Source organism: Acinonyx jubatus, chromosome E4 (assembly GCF_027475565.1).
Source record: "Acinonyx jubatus isolate Ajub_Pintada_27869175 chromosome E4, VMU_Ajub_asm_v1.0, whole genome shotgun sequence".
Taxonomy (NCBI): Eukaryota; Metazoa; Chordata; class Mammalia; order Carnivora; family Felidae; genus Acinonyx; species Acinonyx jubatus.
Window position 1 is genome coordinate 58424865 of NC_069395.1, and position 19669 is coordinate 58444533.

Here is a 19669-nt window from a genome sequence, read left to right on the forward strand (position 1 = left end):
TTTAGCTTTGGTGTTCTTACAGTGTCTTGCACAAGGAAGACAAAACATAAGGAACAACACAGCTCAAAAGGATAAGAGAATGGCTCTGCTCACGTTTATAGATACGTGTGACCTTTGTAAAGGGATCAAACATCTCTGAGTCTCCATTCCCTGATCCATAAAAAGAGAAAAATAGTGCCTCATATCACTGTTACAAGGATTAACTGACACAATCTATACAAAGTGCTTAACACACCTAGTAAATACTTACTGATAGCCCTTATTGTAATATTACGGTATAAATTATTAGGCTATAATAAATTATAATATTTTATAATAAATTAGCACTTTAAAACAAACGTCAAGTAAATGGAGGAGACTTAAAATATGGCAGTGACTTCCAGAAGAGCTTTCTTTCTTTCTTTTTTTTTTTTTTAAGTTTATTTATTTATTTTGAGAGAGCGAGCAAGAGCACAAGTGGGGAAGGGGCAGAGAGAGTGGGAGACAGAATCCCAAGCTGGCTCCACGCTGTCAGTGCAGAGCCTGACACGGGGCTCGAACTCATCAATTGTAAGACCATGACCTGAGCTGAAATCAAGACGTGGGGGCTTCATGGGCTAAGCCACCCAGATGTCCCAGAAGAGTTTTCATGTTTTAAAAGGTTTGGAAAATCATTTCAACCTTTATTACTCCTAAGGGCAGAATTCAAAAGAATATAGGTAACAGGGCTATACAACAGAATAAGATGCATCAAAAATTACTATTCCCGGGGCCTTGGGTGGCTCAGTCAGTTGAGTGTCCAACTTCATCTCAGGTTATGATCTCACAGTTCGTGGGTTCAAGCTCCACATCAGGCTTTGTGCTGACAGTGAGGAACCTGGTTCGGATTCTGTCTCCCTTTCTCTCTGCCCCTAGCCTGCACAAGCTTTCTTTCTCTCAAAAATAAACATCTGAAAACAAACAAACAAACACTACTATTCCCTGTCAGTGGATGAGCCCAGGCACAGGGTAGATGACCATTTGTTAGAAGTACTGATGAAAGAAGTTTGCTGATCAAAACTGAGCAAGACTTTAAAATTTGTCCAATATTTCTAACATCAAAAAAAAATTCTTTGGTTGTTTCTACTCATGTTTATAAAACTTAATACAATTTTTTGACTTTTTCAATTGCTATCTATACCACAGTTGATCAGATTTAATTCAGAATAAAGTAGTGTATGAGGCAGAACAATGGCCAAAGAGGTCTACAACCTAATTCCTAGAAGCTATGAACAGTTACCTCACACAGCAAGAGGATTTTACAGATCTGATTAAAGGTCTTGAGATGGCAAGATTATGCTCAAGTATGTGGGTAATCATAACGTTCCTTATAAGAGGAAAGGGAGGGGGTGCCTAGATGGCTCAGTCCGCTAAAAGTGTCTGACTCTTGATCTCAGGGTCTTGAGTTCAAGCCCTATGTTGGGCTGCACACCCTACTTAGAGGCGGAGGTGGGGAAAGAGGAAGAGGGGGTCAGTGAGAGAGAAGATGTGATGATGGAAGCAGGAGTCAGATGGACAGACTGAAAGACCTGAAGAGACCTCACTTCCAGCGTTGAAGACAGAGGACGATGCCACAAATCGAGGAATGTAGGGGGCCTACAGAAGCTAGAAAAGGGAAGAAAGTGGATTCTCTATAGAGCCTCCTGAAGGAATGCAGGCCTTACAACACCCTAATTTTAGAACTCCCAACATCCAGAACTGTAAAGATAATAAATTTGTGTTGATTTACTCAACAATTTTACTACTAGTTATATCCTCCAAAGAACTGAAAAACAGCGACTCTAAGATACTTGTGCACCAACGTTCACTGCAGCTGTAGCTAAAAGGCGAAAACAACCCAGCCGTCTATCAACAGACAGAGAAATAAAATGTGGAATATGCACACAATGGAAGATTATTAAGCTACACATGCTATAACATAACGAACCTTGAAAATATGCTAAATGAAGCAAGAATATTGTATGATTCCACTTCTATAAAGTATCTAGAAAGACAGAAAATAGATTAGAGGTTACCAAGGGCTGGGCGGAGGAAGAAATGAAGAGCTATTGCTTCCCCTAGGGGAAATATCCTTGGCAGTATCCTTGTCCAATATAAGAAATATCATTATTTACTATAATGTATAGTACTAATATATACTATACTATAATTATACTATAATGTATAGTATTAATGTACTATAATATAACTAAATTATTCTGGCAAAATAATCCAATCTTCCATTTTCTTCACTCATGATCTTGGACTTTTTAAGTGAGGCTATGAAAAGGTTACAGAACCTATTGGCTAGATAAACAACACATTTGTTTTCTTTAAACTAAGCCTGGGGGTGTCTGGGTGGCTGGTGATCCATGAGTTCAAGCCCTGTGTCAGGCTCTGCACTGACAGCTCAGAGCCTGGAGCCTGCTTCAGATCCTGCGTCCCCCTCTCTCTGCCCCTCCCCTACTCACGCTGTCTCTCTCTCTCTCAAAAATAAATAAGTGTGGGAAAAAATTAAAAAAAAAACAAAAAAAACAAAAAACTAAGCCTGACCCCCCCCCAAAGTTTATTAATCTTATTTGTTTGTTTGTTTATTTATATCAGTTCCTTAAAGGTAACTATGTCAAAACTCATTCACTGTACTCAAAGTCTCAAATTTGAGGCAGTGTAAGATAATGAAAAGGAATGAATGGCTCATGGTCTTTATGATCATGAATGAACAGTTCTGAATTAAGTTCCCTTATCTGTAAAACAGGCATACTACTTACCTGATAGGAATATCTTAACAATTGTGATGTAAAGCATACCTAATAAAGCAACGAGCCATGCATACCTAGTAACATTTCAACACATTTTAACTGCTGCCAGTATTTTTACTACCATCCTTGCTTTTCTCTTAAATACCCACTTGAACTACTTTAACGATAAATGAAAAGGATGAAATAATTTGAATTTGAATTATTCTTCATTTTCCTTTTTCCTGCCACCTCGATGTTCTGTCATTCTTCAATCCTATCTTCTCCCCAGTTGCAGAAAAAGGGACACATCTCTTTCCAGTTTCAAAGTGTATCCTCCACTCTGTACTTGTGAGCCTAGCTCTTCCCCCTACCTTAGTCCCATCAACTGTTTTTTCTGTCTTCAGCCTCTTTCTCTCTTGTGGTTCCTTCCAGCTGGCCCATAAACCTACTCAAATTTCCTCAATTGGAGGAACAGTATTGGAAGTCCTAGCCTGAGGAATTAGGCAAGAAAAAGAAATAAAAGGCATCCAAATTGGACACAAAGAAGTAAAACTGTCACTGTCTGGGGATGACACGATTCTACATCTAGAAAACCCTAAAGACTCCTCCAAAAACTGTTAGAACTAATAACTGAATTCAGTAAAGTAGCAGAATACAAAAATCAATATATAAAAATCTGTTTTGTCTTTATAACTGACAACAAACTATCAGAAAGAGAAATTAAGAAAATAATCCTATTTATAACTGCATCAAAAAGAATAAAATACCTAGAAGTAAATTTAACCAAGGAGATGAAAGACCTATGCGCTGAAAACCACAAGACGGTGATGAAAGACGCTGTAGAGGACACAAATAGATGGAAAGATCTTCTGTGCTTATGAATTGGAAGAATAGTGTTAAAATGCCAATATTACTGAAACTAATCTACAGATTCCATGCAATCCCTATCAAAATCCCAATGATATTTTTCACAGAAATTGTTTCTGTGTATAATCCTAAAATGTGTATAGAACCACAAAAGAGCCTGAATAGCCAAAGCAATCTTGAGAAAGGCTACAGCTAGAGGCATCACACTGCCTGACTATAAACTATATTACAAACCTATAATCATCAAACCAGTATGGTACTGGCGTAAAAACAGACACAGAGATTAATACTGTTGATCTGTACTACTGCATAGAGAGTCCAGAAATAAACCCAGGCACATACGGTCAATTTATGACAAAATATAGAAAGGACTTGTGCAACTCAATAAAGAAAAAAAATCAATCTGATAAAAACGGGCAATTTTCCCAAAGAAGACATACGGATGGCCAACAGGTACATGAAAAGATACTCAACATCACTAATCATCAGGGAAATGCAAATCAAAACCACAATGAGATACCCCCCATACCTGTCAGAATGGCTATTATCAAAAAGACAAGAAATAACAAGTACTCGTGAGGATGTACAGAAAAGGGAACCTTAGTGCACTGCTGGTGGGAATGTAAATTGGTACAGCCACTATGGAAAACAGCATGGAGGATCCTCAAAAGACTAAAATAGAACTACCAGCAATTCCCCTTCTGGGTATTTATCGGAAAACACAAAACAAAACAAAAACAGTAATTAGAAAAGATATGCACGCTCATGTTCACTGTAGCACTATTCACAATAGCTAAGATATGGAAACAACCAGTGTCCATCTGTGGATGAATGGATAAACAAAGTGTGGTTATATTCACACAATGGAATACTCTTCAGCCATAACAAAGAATGAAGTCTTGCCATTTGTGTTAACACGAATGGACGTGGAGGGTATTATGCTAAGTGAAGTAAGTCAGAGAATGACAAATATCGTATGATTTCACTTATAGGTGGAATCTAAAAAGGAAAACAAACAAAACAAACCTCATAGATGCAGAGAACAGACTGGTGGTTGCTAAAGGGGAGGGTGACTGGGTGGTGGGTGAACAGGGAGAAGAGGGTCAAGAGGTACAAACTTCCGGTCAGAAAATAGTAAGTCATGGGGATGTAATTACAGCACAACGACTATATTCAACAATACTGTATTGCATATTATGTAACTTTACATGGTGACAGGCAAAATTAGACTTATGAGGTCATCATTTCACAGTGTATACAAATATTGAATCATATTGTACACCTGAAACTAATGTAACGTTATATGTCAATTAGACCTCAATTTAAAAAAATAGTCATGGTTCATGATTTCGAGCCCTGCAATGGGCTCTGTGCTGACAGCTCAGAGCCAGGAGCCTGCTTGGAATTCTGTGTCTCACGCTCTCTCTGCCCCTCCCCCACTCATGCTCTTTCAAAAATAAACATTAAAAAGAAAAAAGTATTCCAAATCCAAGAAAATGTGAGACTTTAGTTTTATTATAATTTATTATAATGCTAATTTAGCTATTATTATATTTTCAGTGGTTTTTTTCCACTGAAAACTTTACTTATTATTCAGTTAGCAAAAACTAAAAATGCATACACCCTTTACAATGAAACAATCTGCAGGTCTGTTTGCTTTAAAAAAATTTTTTTTTAACGTTTATTTATTTTTGAGACAGAGACAGAGCATGGGCAGGTGAGGAGCAGAGAGAGAGGGAGACACAGAATCTGAAGCAGGCTCTAGGCTCTGAGCTGTCAGCACAGAGCCCGATGCGGGGCTCGAACTCACGGACTGCGAGATCATGACCTGAGCCAAAGTCGGACGCTTAACCGACTGAGCCACCCAGGCACCCCTGTTTGTTTTGCTTTTAAATAAAATTCAATTTGTAAGCATGTAATTGTCTGAATAAATTATAATTCCGTATCTAATATAGTGAACATGGTAATTTAATAGGCAAACTGGAACTCAAATATATTTTTATATTCCTGAGCTAACAAACTGACATCAGTAGGAGATACTAAGAACGTAGTGATAGGCCCTTAACATTTCAGAAATTGACATTCGGGGTTTTAGTTATCTTTAAGTGCATGTAAAAGTCCTTAACATGGAAGTAAGTTGCAATTTTACAAAGGCAACAATGCCGAGTTTTAGAGACATTAAAAAGTAAAACTCTATACTGATACTACTCAGTTCTATGAGTCTACCCACCATGCATTGCAAATATACAAGGCAGGAAATTCATGAGACTGTTTTAGCAATTGCTACAGCTAGAATTTATCTTATATATAGCTCTGAAAATAGTTTTAATCCTGAATATATACAAAGAAATGCTTAAATTTTCTGTTTTATTTTATTGCAATTCATGGGAGAAACCAAATACAGGGTGTAAATCCTCACCCTGCCTTTATTTCCTGACTGATTTTGTGCTTCAATTTCCTATTCCCTAACTTACAGTGTTGTCATTAAGAACTCAAATTGAAATCAGGTAATAAGTCCAGTGCTTAAGATTTTTAAAAACATGTCATCAGGGGATTATTAAATGTTGGTGCTCAATAAATGGTAGCTACTGAAATGTCTATTATTAGTGGTGGTTTCGCAAGGAATCTGACGTAGAGACCTTTTCAGTGTTCTCCGATCATTCTGAGTCTGTTTCTCTTCGTTGAGAAATACATGCTTCTTTGGAGCTGTTCTTTGCTTTTTTTGAGACAGAGAGAGAGCATGAGTGGAGGAGGGACAGAGGAAGAGAGAGAGAGGGAGGGAGAGGGGGAGAGAGGGAGAGGGAGAGAGAGGGAGAGAGAGAGAGAAAGAGAGAGAGAGAGAGAGAGAGAAAGAGAGAGAGAAATAGAGCGAGAGAGAGAGAGACACTCGTAAACAGGCTCCATGCTCAGTGTAGAGCCCGACGTGGGGCTCGATCTCACGACCCGGGAATCATGACCTGAGCCGAAATCAAGAGTCAGATGCTTAACCCAATGAGTCACCCAGGCGCTCTTGAAGCTGTTCTTTAGAGTGCCTTGCACACTCTCTCCTAATGTCCTAAGGGATCGACTGCCTTGTTTCTATGCAGACAAGTCCCACACTTAAACTAAATGGAGAAAGCACTCGCAGATGGACCCGTGCTACAAAATAATGCAAGACAGGGCCCAGAGGACAGAGGAACAGCAAAAATGAGACTGGCCAACAATCCAGACAGAATGGTGTACCTCCTCGGGAGGTACTAGAGCAGTCCACGTGGCTAGCCTCAGAGTATTTTGAATGACGTGTTCAATATAACAGGAAGTCCCATGGCTCAGTTTCACATAAAGAGACAGGTATCCTTTAGAGATTAGAAGACTAACAAGTATCTCCAGGTATAGAACAATTTACAATGAAAGATATGTAGGCAGGAACTACATACTGGTTCAACTCATCTACTTCAAATTAAACGATGGTGGGGCCAGCAGGGGTGGGAAACAAAGACAGTTTCTAGGAGGGACTCACATTCTCACTATCTCCCATAGTAGGTCGTTTTTTAAATGGTGGTCAAAGAGGCAACCCTCTCCACAAGTGAAAACCTAGTTTACCTTAAAAACTATTACTTTCTGTGTATTCCTGCCCACAATTCCCTTCTTTACATGGCTGAGTATTTCAATTTATGCCTTTACCAGAAACTGGGGAAGTCCCTGTGCCATCTCTGGCAGATGATAAAAACACACGGGTCAACGTCCTTTCAGCAATGTGATAAATTAAAGAGTTTGGGCTGTGGAGACATTCTATACGGATTTACCGCACAGTATAAATTTTTTAAAATGACCAAATAAAAGAACGTATTAGAAACAGGTATGTGTTTTTAACTATCTGTCTACTGACACTAGCATAACTTCAATATAATTTATACTGAATGGGGGTGGGTGGGTAAGATTTACTGTTTTGATTAACACCTGTAGCAAGAGCAACTTTTTACTGAACGGTTACTGTGTAGCCGGCTCTGTGCTTAATCCATTTCCTTTACTACTCACAACGACCTGTGAAATATATTGTCCCCACTAAATAAAGTTAGGAAACTGCCTTAAGGTCCAAAGCTAATGAGTGACAGGGGGTGCCTGGGTGGCTCAGTTGGTTGAGCGTCTGACTCCGGCTCAGGTCACGATCTTGCAGTTGACGAGTTTGAGCCCCATGTCGGGCTCTGTGCTGACCCTGCTTCGGATTCTGTGTCTCCCTCTCTCTCTGCCCCTCCCCTGTTCACACCCTGTCTCTCCCTCTCTCAAAAATAAACAAGCATTAAAAAAATTTTCAAAGCTAGTAAGTGACAAATCCCTAATTCATACCCAGAACCACCTGACCCTAAAGGACTATTCTCTCAACTGCTTTATAGTTCCTCTGATAAACAGCAACAAAAACATGAAGCAATCTGAAGAAACTAAATAGTCTTAAACAAATACAATACCAGCTCCTGCAAGCACTAAATGATCTTTGACAACTCAATACTCAAATTGGTTTTTATTTGCCAAATAGGAGTCACAGTTAAGTGGGAAGTTTCTTCTGGTAACGCTATTAGATCTAGTTAAAAGGTGGGTGTGGGGAGGGTCTCTTACCTGTGTTGCCATCTCCACTCTCCATAGACGGTTTACTGGTTTCTGACGGATTATTCATTCTTGAGTCTGCAATGAATCAGAGGTGAATGAGGTTTTTTGAAAATTGGGGATGTGGTTAGGGAGGCAAAAGTGTGGCAAAGGAAGGGTTTAAGAATACTGACTGATGTTACAGTCCTACAGTTCAAAGACAGGCAGTGTCATCACTAAAACATTGGAAATTATCGTGAAAGTTTATCTGAGAGAAATTCTGGACTTCCCTTAACCCTGATGCAATCCACAAATAAACTGTCTTTCTAAAGAATTTTAACATTCTTTTAACAAAGACAACAGACATCTAACTTGAAAAAAGTTATAATAGAATTTGACATGTAAAAGAAGTAAATATAATACGAAGCATAAAACACGTTAAAGAAACAAAGCTGGGGCAAAGTGCCTTACAAAGTAAAACACGTTATTCTCAAAATTTTCTTTTTCCATAAGCAAAGGTATTTGTTAATCAAACCAAAACAATCTGTTGGTAATCTTCATAACAGGCTGGCAGTAACTCAACCTAGCAGAATAAAAGGAAAGGGTGTCTAAGAAAAATATCTCCATATTTACTCCCCGTCCAGACAAACTAACCATGTGTTAAAGTAAGAATATGTCAAATTCATACCTCAATCATAAACCACTACAAGAAGCTGTATCACAAGGCGTAACAGATATATCTAACGATTTCAAAATTGAATCACAACCACACCCCTCTAAAAATTATACTACCTATCTGATATCACATATGAACCTGCTGACATGGGTTTATTTCCCTAAGGGTTTTCTCTTTAATGAAGGTTTTCACAGTAGAAAGTTTTCAGCAAGCAGTATTAGGTATCCCAGAACAGCTGCAAGACACAAGAACATGTCTGCTTTTCTCCTGCCTTTTCAATAGAGTAAAAACCAAATATACATTTAATATATACCTTATTCTATTTCTACTGTAAACCCAAACTTTGCATATTTGTAATTAACTGAGTTTACTATCCAGCAAGTTCCCCCTTTTCCCCTACTGGGCTAAGAATCACTTAACTCTAATTATTAGGTGAGAATAAATAAATAATGTGATATTTGATTTTTTTTTTTTTTTTACTGAAAAGTACATTTTGTCATCCATTTCAATGTTTAACTAGGAAATCAAACAATCATCACAAGTCCCAACCATGCTGTCCACGGTTGCTTTATCCAAATGCGTAAGTGACGAGAAAGAACCAAGAGTCCTCCTGCCATAAATTTCATCTCCAGCCTGGAAGCCGTCTAATAGTTTTTCTAGTAAGTTTTTAAAACAGATGCTGGTCTTATGGTTTTAGGCAGTTCTAGCACATCTTTGGTTTTTCCCTCTGATGTGTGAAGGATTCAAATTCACATTCTGTGGTCATAAATGAGACTAGTTCTACAATTTCCTCACCCCTACTGTCCAGAAAAATTTAAATGTCACCAAAGGCATACTAGGGTTTGAAAGGAACAGGTGTACAACTTAGTGAAAATCAGCTTTCTGAATGACTTAAACAAAATCTTATGAAAGTCAGCAAAGATCACAACAAATGTTAACAAACCAAAATGCTTCCTTTAGAATGTATGTTAAAAAAAAAAGTGGAAAAATATGAACCAGTTAACATTCAGAAGAGGGTAACAATGTTTCCACGTATCTTTGTACAAAGAAGTAGGCATAATTCTTAACAAGTCAGGAACCTGTCCCTGTGCAATTCATACCCTAATTTCCACGTATCTAAATTAAAGATTATGTCACAGGTATTCTGTGTGAATCTTCGAAGCATCTTCTATTGAATTGTAAAGAGCTTCAAAGACATTTAACAAAACCACTTCACACATACATATACAAATAAAATTCTGACTTAGCTGTACAACAATGTGAAGACTCTTCAAATGACAGTTACTGTTAATTACAAATAACAGAGGTACAATTTCTAATTCTAAAATAGAATGCTAAAAATATTTCAAAAAGGTATTTTCCTTTCCTTCCTTGAGTTCCCAATTTAGCAGATTTTGTAAAAGAGTAAATACAAGTTCTTTTCTTGATATCTGAAGTTTTTTTTCTCTCTGGGCACACTGAGCTGTGCATGAGCCTAATAACAGTTTACAAACTGCTCTGGGATTGGACTGAATTCTTGACACTGGTTTTTTGTTTTAATTGTGGTTTTTATTGTGCTTTACAAATATTACTACTGCCTTGAGTTTGGGCCATTCCTTCTGCCTGAAAGTGTAAACATTGACAGAACTATCATTTGATTTTATCCTTAGCAACTGTGAAGGAGATGGGCAGGGGGTGGGGGTGAGGCTCAGTTTTTTAAGTGAGAAAAATGACATAGAGGAAAAAAAAAAATCACTTGCAAAGATTTTAAACCGTGAGTTATCAAAGTCCCGGAGTTCATGTCATCTGACTCTCCAGGTGACCAGAGTGACCCGAAGAGGTTTCAACAACTGTGTGCACACAGACAAAACTCAACACAAAATAGGGCCACCGTGAGCCACAGCGTGTCTCAAAACCAAAGTGCCTCAATCTATTTTAAATCTCGGTTACCAAAGACAGTTTATATAATCAAGCCGCACATCCCCCTCCCTAAAAGGCTTGTTGTTCTATAGAGAAAACTTTAAAATAGGCTTTCCAGCACTTAACATTGTTTTCTGAAGAAGAGAAGTTGATTTTTTAAAAAATAAGGAAAGGCTGATATTTGCCAAAATTTGAAAAGTTGACAGTTTCTCAAATCTGGAAACTGATCAACAGTCCCACTGCAGCAACCACCGCAATTACCCTCTGCATCAGTATTTATGGGAGCCATTCTGCACTATGGCTCCACCTTATTTTTCACTATGCACTTTGGTTTTTCTAGAAGACATTCGCCCTTAGGTTGTAAAACATTTTTTATTAATATGTACATATTATTTAGGCATACTTTATACCTTGTTTCTGAGTTAGAGTGTTTTTAGAACTACGTGAAATGCTCCCAACAGATATTTCCAAAAAGCAAAAATGTCCTCCGTTCAAGACGAATTCCAAATCCACACTATTTACAGAAAATGTCCTCTGAACCAGGAGAGCTAGTGGTGGGGAGGGACCTACTGCAAATTCAAGTATGCTCCTGCCCTGCAAATGCTTTCCTCCTTCTCTGCTCAATCCACCTCCCCCCCCCCCCCCCCCCGAGGTGGTTGCATATGCGATTAAGCATTTATGCATAGTCAACCCCACACGCGCTATTTCCATATTAAAGCTTATAAGAAAGAACTGTGCTGGTACCCACCTAGAACATAGTCACTGCAGTCCAGCATTGCTGTGAAATCTTCTAGAGGTTCAGACAGTCCAAAGCAAGGAAGAAACAGGTAGCAGTTTGGGGTGGGTGAAAGAAGGTACTACTATTTCTAACAAATCTACACTATGTTCTTCAGAGAACAAGGGTGGGAGGTGGAAAGTGGATTAGGGGGAGAAGGAAAATACAACTTCAGTTACACCATAGCAATCTTCAACTGAATAAGGAAACTTCAGTTGCTCAGAGGAGTTTTAGTCTCTCCTACCAGCTAGGACTGACATTGTCAAGGCAACTGAAGCATGAAAAGTTCCCCTTTTTGTAATAAAATAGAAACAAAGATTGCAGCTGGCAGTTTCCATAATGAAGCTTAATCAGTATGCGTGTGATTAGGGCCTTATGCAAATCTCTCCTCGTTAGCACAGCAGCCAGCACTTTGAAGTCCACGAACAATTCATTTACAGAACACACTGAAAGCACTCCCTGCATAATTTAAATCATTGCATAAATATTTATCAGCCCATTTGCATATTAATTGGCAGTGCATGAAGGGAAAAATTATCTCCTGAGTGCCAGCATAATAATTAGGAGGATAAAATGAGATTTCTTCCAATGGCCTGGCTCCTCGGACCTAACTTGAGATAGTACCGGGGGAGAAGGGAGAGACAAGAGACAGAGTTCTGTTAAAATGGCACTGAAATGACACGTACAAATTAGAAACAACTCTACAGACTTAAGCACCTTTAATCTTATTCCTGCTGGCAACAATGACTTCAGTAATAAGAGGATTTGCAAAAAGCTTTCTACACAATCCAAATAATCCCAAGGAAACAATTAGCAAGGTAGAAGCAGAACATAGGGCTGTCACGATGGTGCTAGCCCACTGATAGGGAATTTTCCAAATATTAACATACGCTGTCTGGGGAAAGTCCTGCTTTAAAACAAGGCAACAATATACATCCAGAAGCAGCGCAAGAGCTGTAAAATTATTTTCAAGAGTATGGAAATTCACTATCTATAAATCTCTTCAAACTATCAAATTCACAGAATGGATTAGCCAAATGCCGCCCGTTGTGCGGTGTCCTTCCTCCATCAAAATCATCTAAAGTAGAAGATGGTTTGTTATTTACAGTATCAATCATCAAAAAAATTGGTCATATAAATTATGAAGTTAATTAGTATTTAAGTAAATTTCACCAAATGTATATGAATATATACACTTATTCTCTTTGCTGAAGAATGTATCTATTCAATTTAAAGTGAATTTATAAGGCAAACATCAGCCCCAAGCTTTTGAGGCATTACAATATGACATTCCACTGTAATCACCATAGACAACTCAGCAGAAGATTTATAAAAAAAATCCCATGAAGTAGGTATTACTACCCTCTTTGGGGGGGAAAAAAAGGAGAGAATGGAAACTGAGGCACAGAGGGCTAAAGCACTTTACACTAATTTACACTATTTACACTAATAATTTGGAGTCAGACTTTAAAACCGGATTTCGCTGACACCAAAAGCTGAGATCTTGGCTGTTATTACACATTGTGGCCAAGTTATACCTTCATGGAGGTGGTAGGCATGGGGGAGGGGGGGAGCCGGGGAAGGGGCTTGAATAAGGCAGCAAATTAAAATGGCTTGTTTTCAATGTAGTGAGGAAACTAATAATTGGTGGCAAAGATTTTGTGTTTAAAAGTCAAGTATGTCCCGATACACAGAAGAGTGCACTACAACTGAGGAGAGTTCTCCAGGGTATTATCCCATTAATAACTTTTTATTTAGAACTAGTCTTCAAGCATGCCAAGTGTCTGATTTTTAAAAATCTGTATGTCCCTTTTTCCACCATTCAGGTCGAAATTAAACTCAAGCCGCATATGTGGAAATGCAAGACGAGACTTCTATTAGGGACCTTTAAAAGGATTTCTTTGAAAGCCAATAAATTAGCTAGGACCAGAACCAAAAACTTTCTTAACTTTTAGATATGCACTCTGTTTCTATTGCCAGTTTTTCTGTTTCACAGAATCACAAAATCCACATGAGGAAAGAGTTTAGGGGAGAAATTTAACACTGCCATTCAGTACCAGTGAGATTAAGCTCGTTCCCTTTTTGAGCCCTAATTTTCTCACCTGTAAAATGATAGTGTCTTTTTCACGAGGTTGCTGTGCGGATGAACATGCTTGTGCCTCTTAGACTAGATCATGGACTGGAGCACGAGGCAGCTGTGCCACTGGGGGGTGGGGGGGGGTGGGTGGGACATCGCAACACAGGATAAACATGCTACATCTTTCAAGAGCACCAATTTCATTCGAGGACAATTCGCAACACTTTGTAGTAAAACAATCAAGAATACATTATACAAGAAAATATGAAATTCAAATGAGTTGTGAATGCATTGGGCTCTATACAAGTTCTACTTGGTGAGAAAATATTAGAAGCAATGATGAATGTGATTGGAATACAGTAGATAGCAGTATATCTTTCTTTCTCTCCTCTTCTGCCTCCATAAAATTTTACATTTACTGCCTGTACTTACTATAGAAGATCTCTTCAGGTCACCATCTACTTTTCGTGCTGTATGAGGTTAACACCTCTAAACTACCTTTCTTATACTAATTTGGCCTTTCATAAATCAGCTAAGCAGGACTTGGAGCTACAGCCAGACAATCACTTCCAACTAAGAAGTGTTCCCTGGAAGGTACCCTTGCAGGGGCAGGACCCTGGTAGTGCACGAACCAAGCACCAACCCCCCTCAAGCCAAGAGAGTCCCACAGGGTCTCTGTGTAGCAGGGGGCATAAGGCTCACCAACTCACATGGGCTGCTACCCAGAGAGGGACCCCTTTCCCCTCTACTGCAAAGGTCACCGTCTTCACTCCAGGAACAGGAAGGGGGGGGGGGGGCAAAAGAAGGCTGCACTGAGATGCAGCTATCCAGAGTGACACGAAGCCTCGCCCACGCAGTGGACTTTGTTACAATGGGAAGGACAAGAAAACTCCTACTTGCCACTCTTGATATAGGTACTCTGCGCCTTCTAAAAGGCAGGTTTAAATACTAGAAGGTTGTCTAGGCCTCTACAGATGGAGTGGGGGAGGGTGGCCACCATCTAACTCTCCCCTGCAGTCCCCCAGTCATGGCACAGTTAGATCCAAAAGAAGACAGCTTTTCCCCCAAAGCTCAAATGTTCACTTTATTTGGTCCTCTGTCCGAAATACCAAATTAAAACTAAAAAGAATACCCTTTAAAAAAAAAAGAAAAGAATTTCTGGGAAGTCGGTGGGGCTGTCAGTCATTCACACTTCAGCATAAATTAATCCAATTCAATTGCTTTCCTTTAACACCTCATTTAGTTGATTAGTGTGGTAATAATTGTTCCCACTGGAAAGAGTCCAATAAATACTCGTATAAGAGAAATGCTGGTTAGCCTACCTGGCCCCAGGGGACAGGGGTGGGCACACAGGGTTCACAAAGGTAGAAAAGAATAGAAAACATCAGTATGTGGAAGTATAGAAAGGAGCTGGAAGGGCAAAGTTAAGATTCACACTGTTTCAAAATTATGCTTAAAACTGAGACTTTATTTTTCATTCTCCTTCTCATTTTAGTAATTTCTGCACTCTTCATGGGGCTCAAACTCATGATCCCAAGATCAAGAGTCCCATGCTCCTCCAACTGAGCCAGCCAGACACCCTGGAGCCCTTTCTTTAAAAAGGAGAAGAAATGCTCTTCCAGGACCCAGAGGTCATGGCTAACACTATCTGTATTAGAGTAATCTTTTACTCATGATCTCACGGGCTAGTCTAGGTCTTATTAGAAAGGCAACTGAGGACAATGACAACTCAATTACAAACTAGCTTTTTAAAACACATCCTTTGTGTATGAGTGAACTGAGGTAGGCCTGTACTCTACCTACCAAAATCATCAAGTTCCAACCTGGTGACATTCCGGAGGAGCAGCTACTTGTACAGGTTGTCCTCGACACCTGTATACCTAGTCCAATGCGGGAGGGAATGTCCAACTCAGCAACCGTTCCCTCGCACCTCGTGTCTGCCTCTCCGGGGGATTTTTCATTTCCTAGCTCCACTGCTTTCACTCCTAGGCAATCTCAGTTGCACACCAACAGCCTTTTTCGTCTTCACCTCTTTCCAAAATCCACCGCTACTTTAGTCGCCTTACTAGCTTGTTTACAGAAAGCAAGGACACTGCTTCAGCAGATGCTCGGTAGTAAAAATACTTCAGTATCTCAAGAATGATAAATTGTTACCTTATCAAAAAAAACTCATCCCCAAACCCATCACCCACAGACAGCCTAAAATAATTTACTAATGCCCAAATACAAAAGAACACTGAGGATCTGAAAATTTCTTCGATCCAGAATCAAGTGATGGGTATGAGCACTGCCACTATTCTTATGTGCTGTATATCACAGTATATGTGAATGGTGCCCCCTAAGGTTGCAATATGGAGATTTTAGTGCTTAAGAAAAAAAAGATTTAAGAAAATGGCACGTCTGCTATTTCCTAAAACTCTAGATGGACAAACACCGAGACAGAATTTATTTGATCAATTTGGCAAGTAAGCACTGCTAAACAACAAGAGATCTGAAGGATAATCTTAGTTCCTAAAAACCAAACTGAGGCCTAGAGAACGACTCTTAGGTCACACCAGTAAGTGGCAAAGAAAGCAGGGGGGAGAAAGACATAACAAGGAGGCACGAGAGGAAAAGAAGTAAAATAAAATATGCTGAAACTCATACCCATGATACAGAGATTTGTAGTTGGTTAATTAAAAGGCTCAACTTAAAATAAATATCATGAAACCATTATATACATACCTTAAACATTTCATGCTACCAGAAAGTACTTAAATATGTATTCATTTACCAATCTTTTGATGGTGGACCAAAGCCTGATGCTTTAAAATCAGAATCCACTAATTTGGGTTTTCTCTTCTTTTTGGGTAAATCATGTCCTTAATACTTGCTCTAGTATTTCCAGTTTCAATTTCTTACGCTTTGTTTTTCAAGCTTTGCACATTTTACATAAATATTAAGAATATAAAAAACTCAAAAAAATTTCACAAGACAATGCTCCTTCCCAGATGTAATGCAATCTGATAGGCTTTTTTTTTTTTTTTAACTGCTGATTTCAACCTACGACATTGACTTCATGACCCACAGATTGAAGAGCTTCTTTAAACGTAAGGCGGGAACGTAAAAGAAACACCAAGCACTCTGAGTACAGAATCTTTTTCTTTTTTTAAAAAGAATAATTCATCCCTAATATTTTACAGCTCTTTTTTTCACATCCAATTTAGCAGTATTTTTTAGTAATTGCCCTTTACCTAATCTTTTCAAAACATTCGACTTAAGTTTTCATAGAAACATCATCTCTTCCTGTTCTTCTCCTTAGTTTATATAATAATGATTCAAACCGTGTAACTAAAATAAGAAACACGACCAGCCTGAACAGGCTTGGGAGCACAAGTGCGTAATGATCCTGATGACCACGCCACTCGACTGTAGCAGCGGATATGCAGACATACTGAAGGGCATTCGGCATGCTGCAGGGCATCAGACAGTGTGTTTCAAGCAGGGATCCTCAAGGCATCAGTTCATCTAATGAGTCATTTAAGTGCTGGCTTGTTAAGAAAGCTACCACACTAGAGAGCAGCTAGTATTAAGTGGCTGGTGCTTCTGTGCTCTTCCTTAACCCCTGCCAACATACATTGCCACGGTCATCATCGCGGCTCATCTAGTGCTCCATTTAACACCCTGGCATCCTTTAGGGAACATACCATCACAGAATTCAATCCTGAATTTCTTGGTTGTAAAGCTTTATCGTCACGTTGCTCTAATAAAGGTGTGCCGTCATACTCAATGTGTCTGTCTAGGGGCGCCTGGGCGGCTCAGTCGGTTAAGCGTCCGACTTCGGCTCAGGTCACCATCTCGCAGTCTGTGAGCTCGAGCCCCGCGTCGAGCTCTGTGCTGACAGCTCAGAGCCTGGAGCCTGCTTCCGATTCTGTGTCTCCCTCTCTCTCTGACCCTCCCCTGCTCATGCTCTCTCTCTGTCTCAAAAATAAATAAAAACATTAAAAAAAAATTTAATGTGTCTGTCTAGTCTACCTTATCATCCTGTTTCTTTTCTTCTATAACTGTCTTTTCTTTGTTCTAGTTTCAACAGTTTTGCAAAGTTACTGATTTCACGCATGAGCACATTCAACAAATATTTACAAGGTGCTGCCAGGCACTGGGATAGGAACTGGGGATACAATGCTGAGCCACAGAATGCTTACAATTGAATGGAAAGAAATATGAAGCGATCATCCAAAAACATAATCACCAAGTATGGAAATTCCATGGAATAAAAAGAACAGGTGGCTATGCAGCTTTAATAGAAGCCTATAATTTGTCTTGACATCTTTGGCTAATATTAGAGCTCTCCTACTTTAACAACCGCAATGTAACTTTTTCTCTGATTCCATTTCTTAAATCCATGAGATACAGGCTTTGTTTTGCTCAAAATCACATGCTGCTTTATTATTCCCATCTGTCCTTTGAACCATTATGTCTCATTTATGGTATTGGTAATTTCGTCCTCTCTTTTTATGTCTCTCTCACTCTCAGGTTTCATAAATTTATGTGAAAACACAAGGGTAACAAGTATCCCAGAGTCTATGTGAGATATACAATTTAAAGACACATTCTCCCACTGAACTAAAATGTTCTTCCGACTAACTGGATGTTATTAGTATGTTTTATTTATTTATTTTTTTAATGTTTATTTTTGAGACCGAGAGAGACAGAGCATGAACAGGGGAGGGTCAGAGAGAGAGGGAGACACAGAATCTGAAACAGGCTCCGGGCTCCGAGCTGTCAGCACAGAGCCCGACACGGGGCTCGAACTCACGGACCGCGAGATCATGGCCTGAGCCGAAGTCGGACGCTCAACCGACTGAGCCACCCAGGTGCCCCTAGTATGTTTTAATAATATCAACATTTACTGACTTTCAATCTGTCTAAAATATCTCTCATCCCTGTATCAACTCTTGAGAAGTCTACCTATCCTCTAAAGACAGGTTCAAAAACTGACCTCAGATCTTCCATTCCCGTCAAGGAACTATTTGTTCTCTGAAATCCTATAGCAATGATAATCTCTCTCTTTTGTTCTTAACTGTGTTTACGTCTTACAATATGCTATCAAATCCAGGCAAATGACATTGACATAAAAGTCAATGTATGTATAGTTCAATGACATGTATAGTTCTATGTCATTTTACTGTCATATGTGTAGGTGGGCCACATAACCACCGCTGCAATCAAAACACAGAACTATTTCATCACAAAGAACTCCTTCCTGCTACCCCAGTTATAGGCATATCCATTCCTCTCCCTGGGGCTATTCTGAATCCTTGACAACCACTAATCTGTCATCTAACTTCATAATTTGGTCATTCTGAGAATACCGTACAAATGGAATTGTACACTATATGACCATTTGAGGGTAGCATGTTTTACTCAACATAATAACCTTGCAAGATTACTTGGTTGTTTCCAGTTTGGAGTTATTACTAAAAAAGGTGCTATAAACACTCATATTTGGGATGTACATTGAATCACAAGCTTCACACTGGGAGAAAATACTTGCAAAGGACATGCCTGGTAAATGACTCTCATCTATAATATGTAAAGCATAGTTGTGTATATATTTTTATGTGGGCAAATTTTTATTTATTTCTCTGGGATAAATGCATAGAACTGATATTGCTGGGGGCACCTGGCTGGCTCAGTTGGAAGAACATGGGACTGTTGATCTTGGGGTTGGGAGTTTGAGCCCCATGTTGAGTGTAGAGATTATTAAAAAAAATAAATAAATAAGTAAAAACTTTAAAAAAAGTGATATTGCTGGGTCACATGCTAAGTGCATATTTAGTTTTTAAAGAAATTTTGAAATATTTTTCAAAATGGCTATGCCATTTTAGATTCCCACAACGTATGAGGGATCTAGTTTCTTCAAATCTACACCAGCACTTGATATTCTCACTACCTTTCATTTTAGCTGTTCTAACAGGTGTGTAGTGATATCTCAGGATGGTCTCAATCTGCATTTCCCAAATGGCTACTAATAACAAAACATATTTTCATATGCTCAATTAACCATGTGTATATCCTCCTCAGTGACATGTCTATTC

The 19669-nt window shown here is 39.0% G+C and overlaps 1 protein-coding gene across 5 annotated transcripts in view; it reads right to left on the reverse strand.

Moving 5' to 3' along the window:
• Positions 1 to 19669, reverse strand: part of POU2F1 (POU class 2 homeobox 1) — a 192247-nt gene that overhangs the window by 76661 nt on the left and 95917 nt on the right. For 4 of the 5 annotated variants that reach the window (XM_053209422.1, XM_027046289.2, XM_053209423.1 and 1 more), the window contains one exon: positions 8196 to 8261. In XM_053209422.1, the coding sequence (XP_053065397.1) occupies positions 8196 to 8261 (66 nt within the window). Of the gene's footprint in view, positions 1 to 8195; positions 8262 to 11485; positions 13027 to 19669 lie in introns of those variants that run through there. The other variant, XM_027046290.2, reaches the window with a different exon arrangement.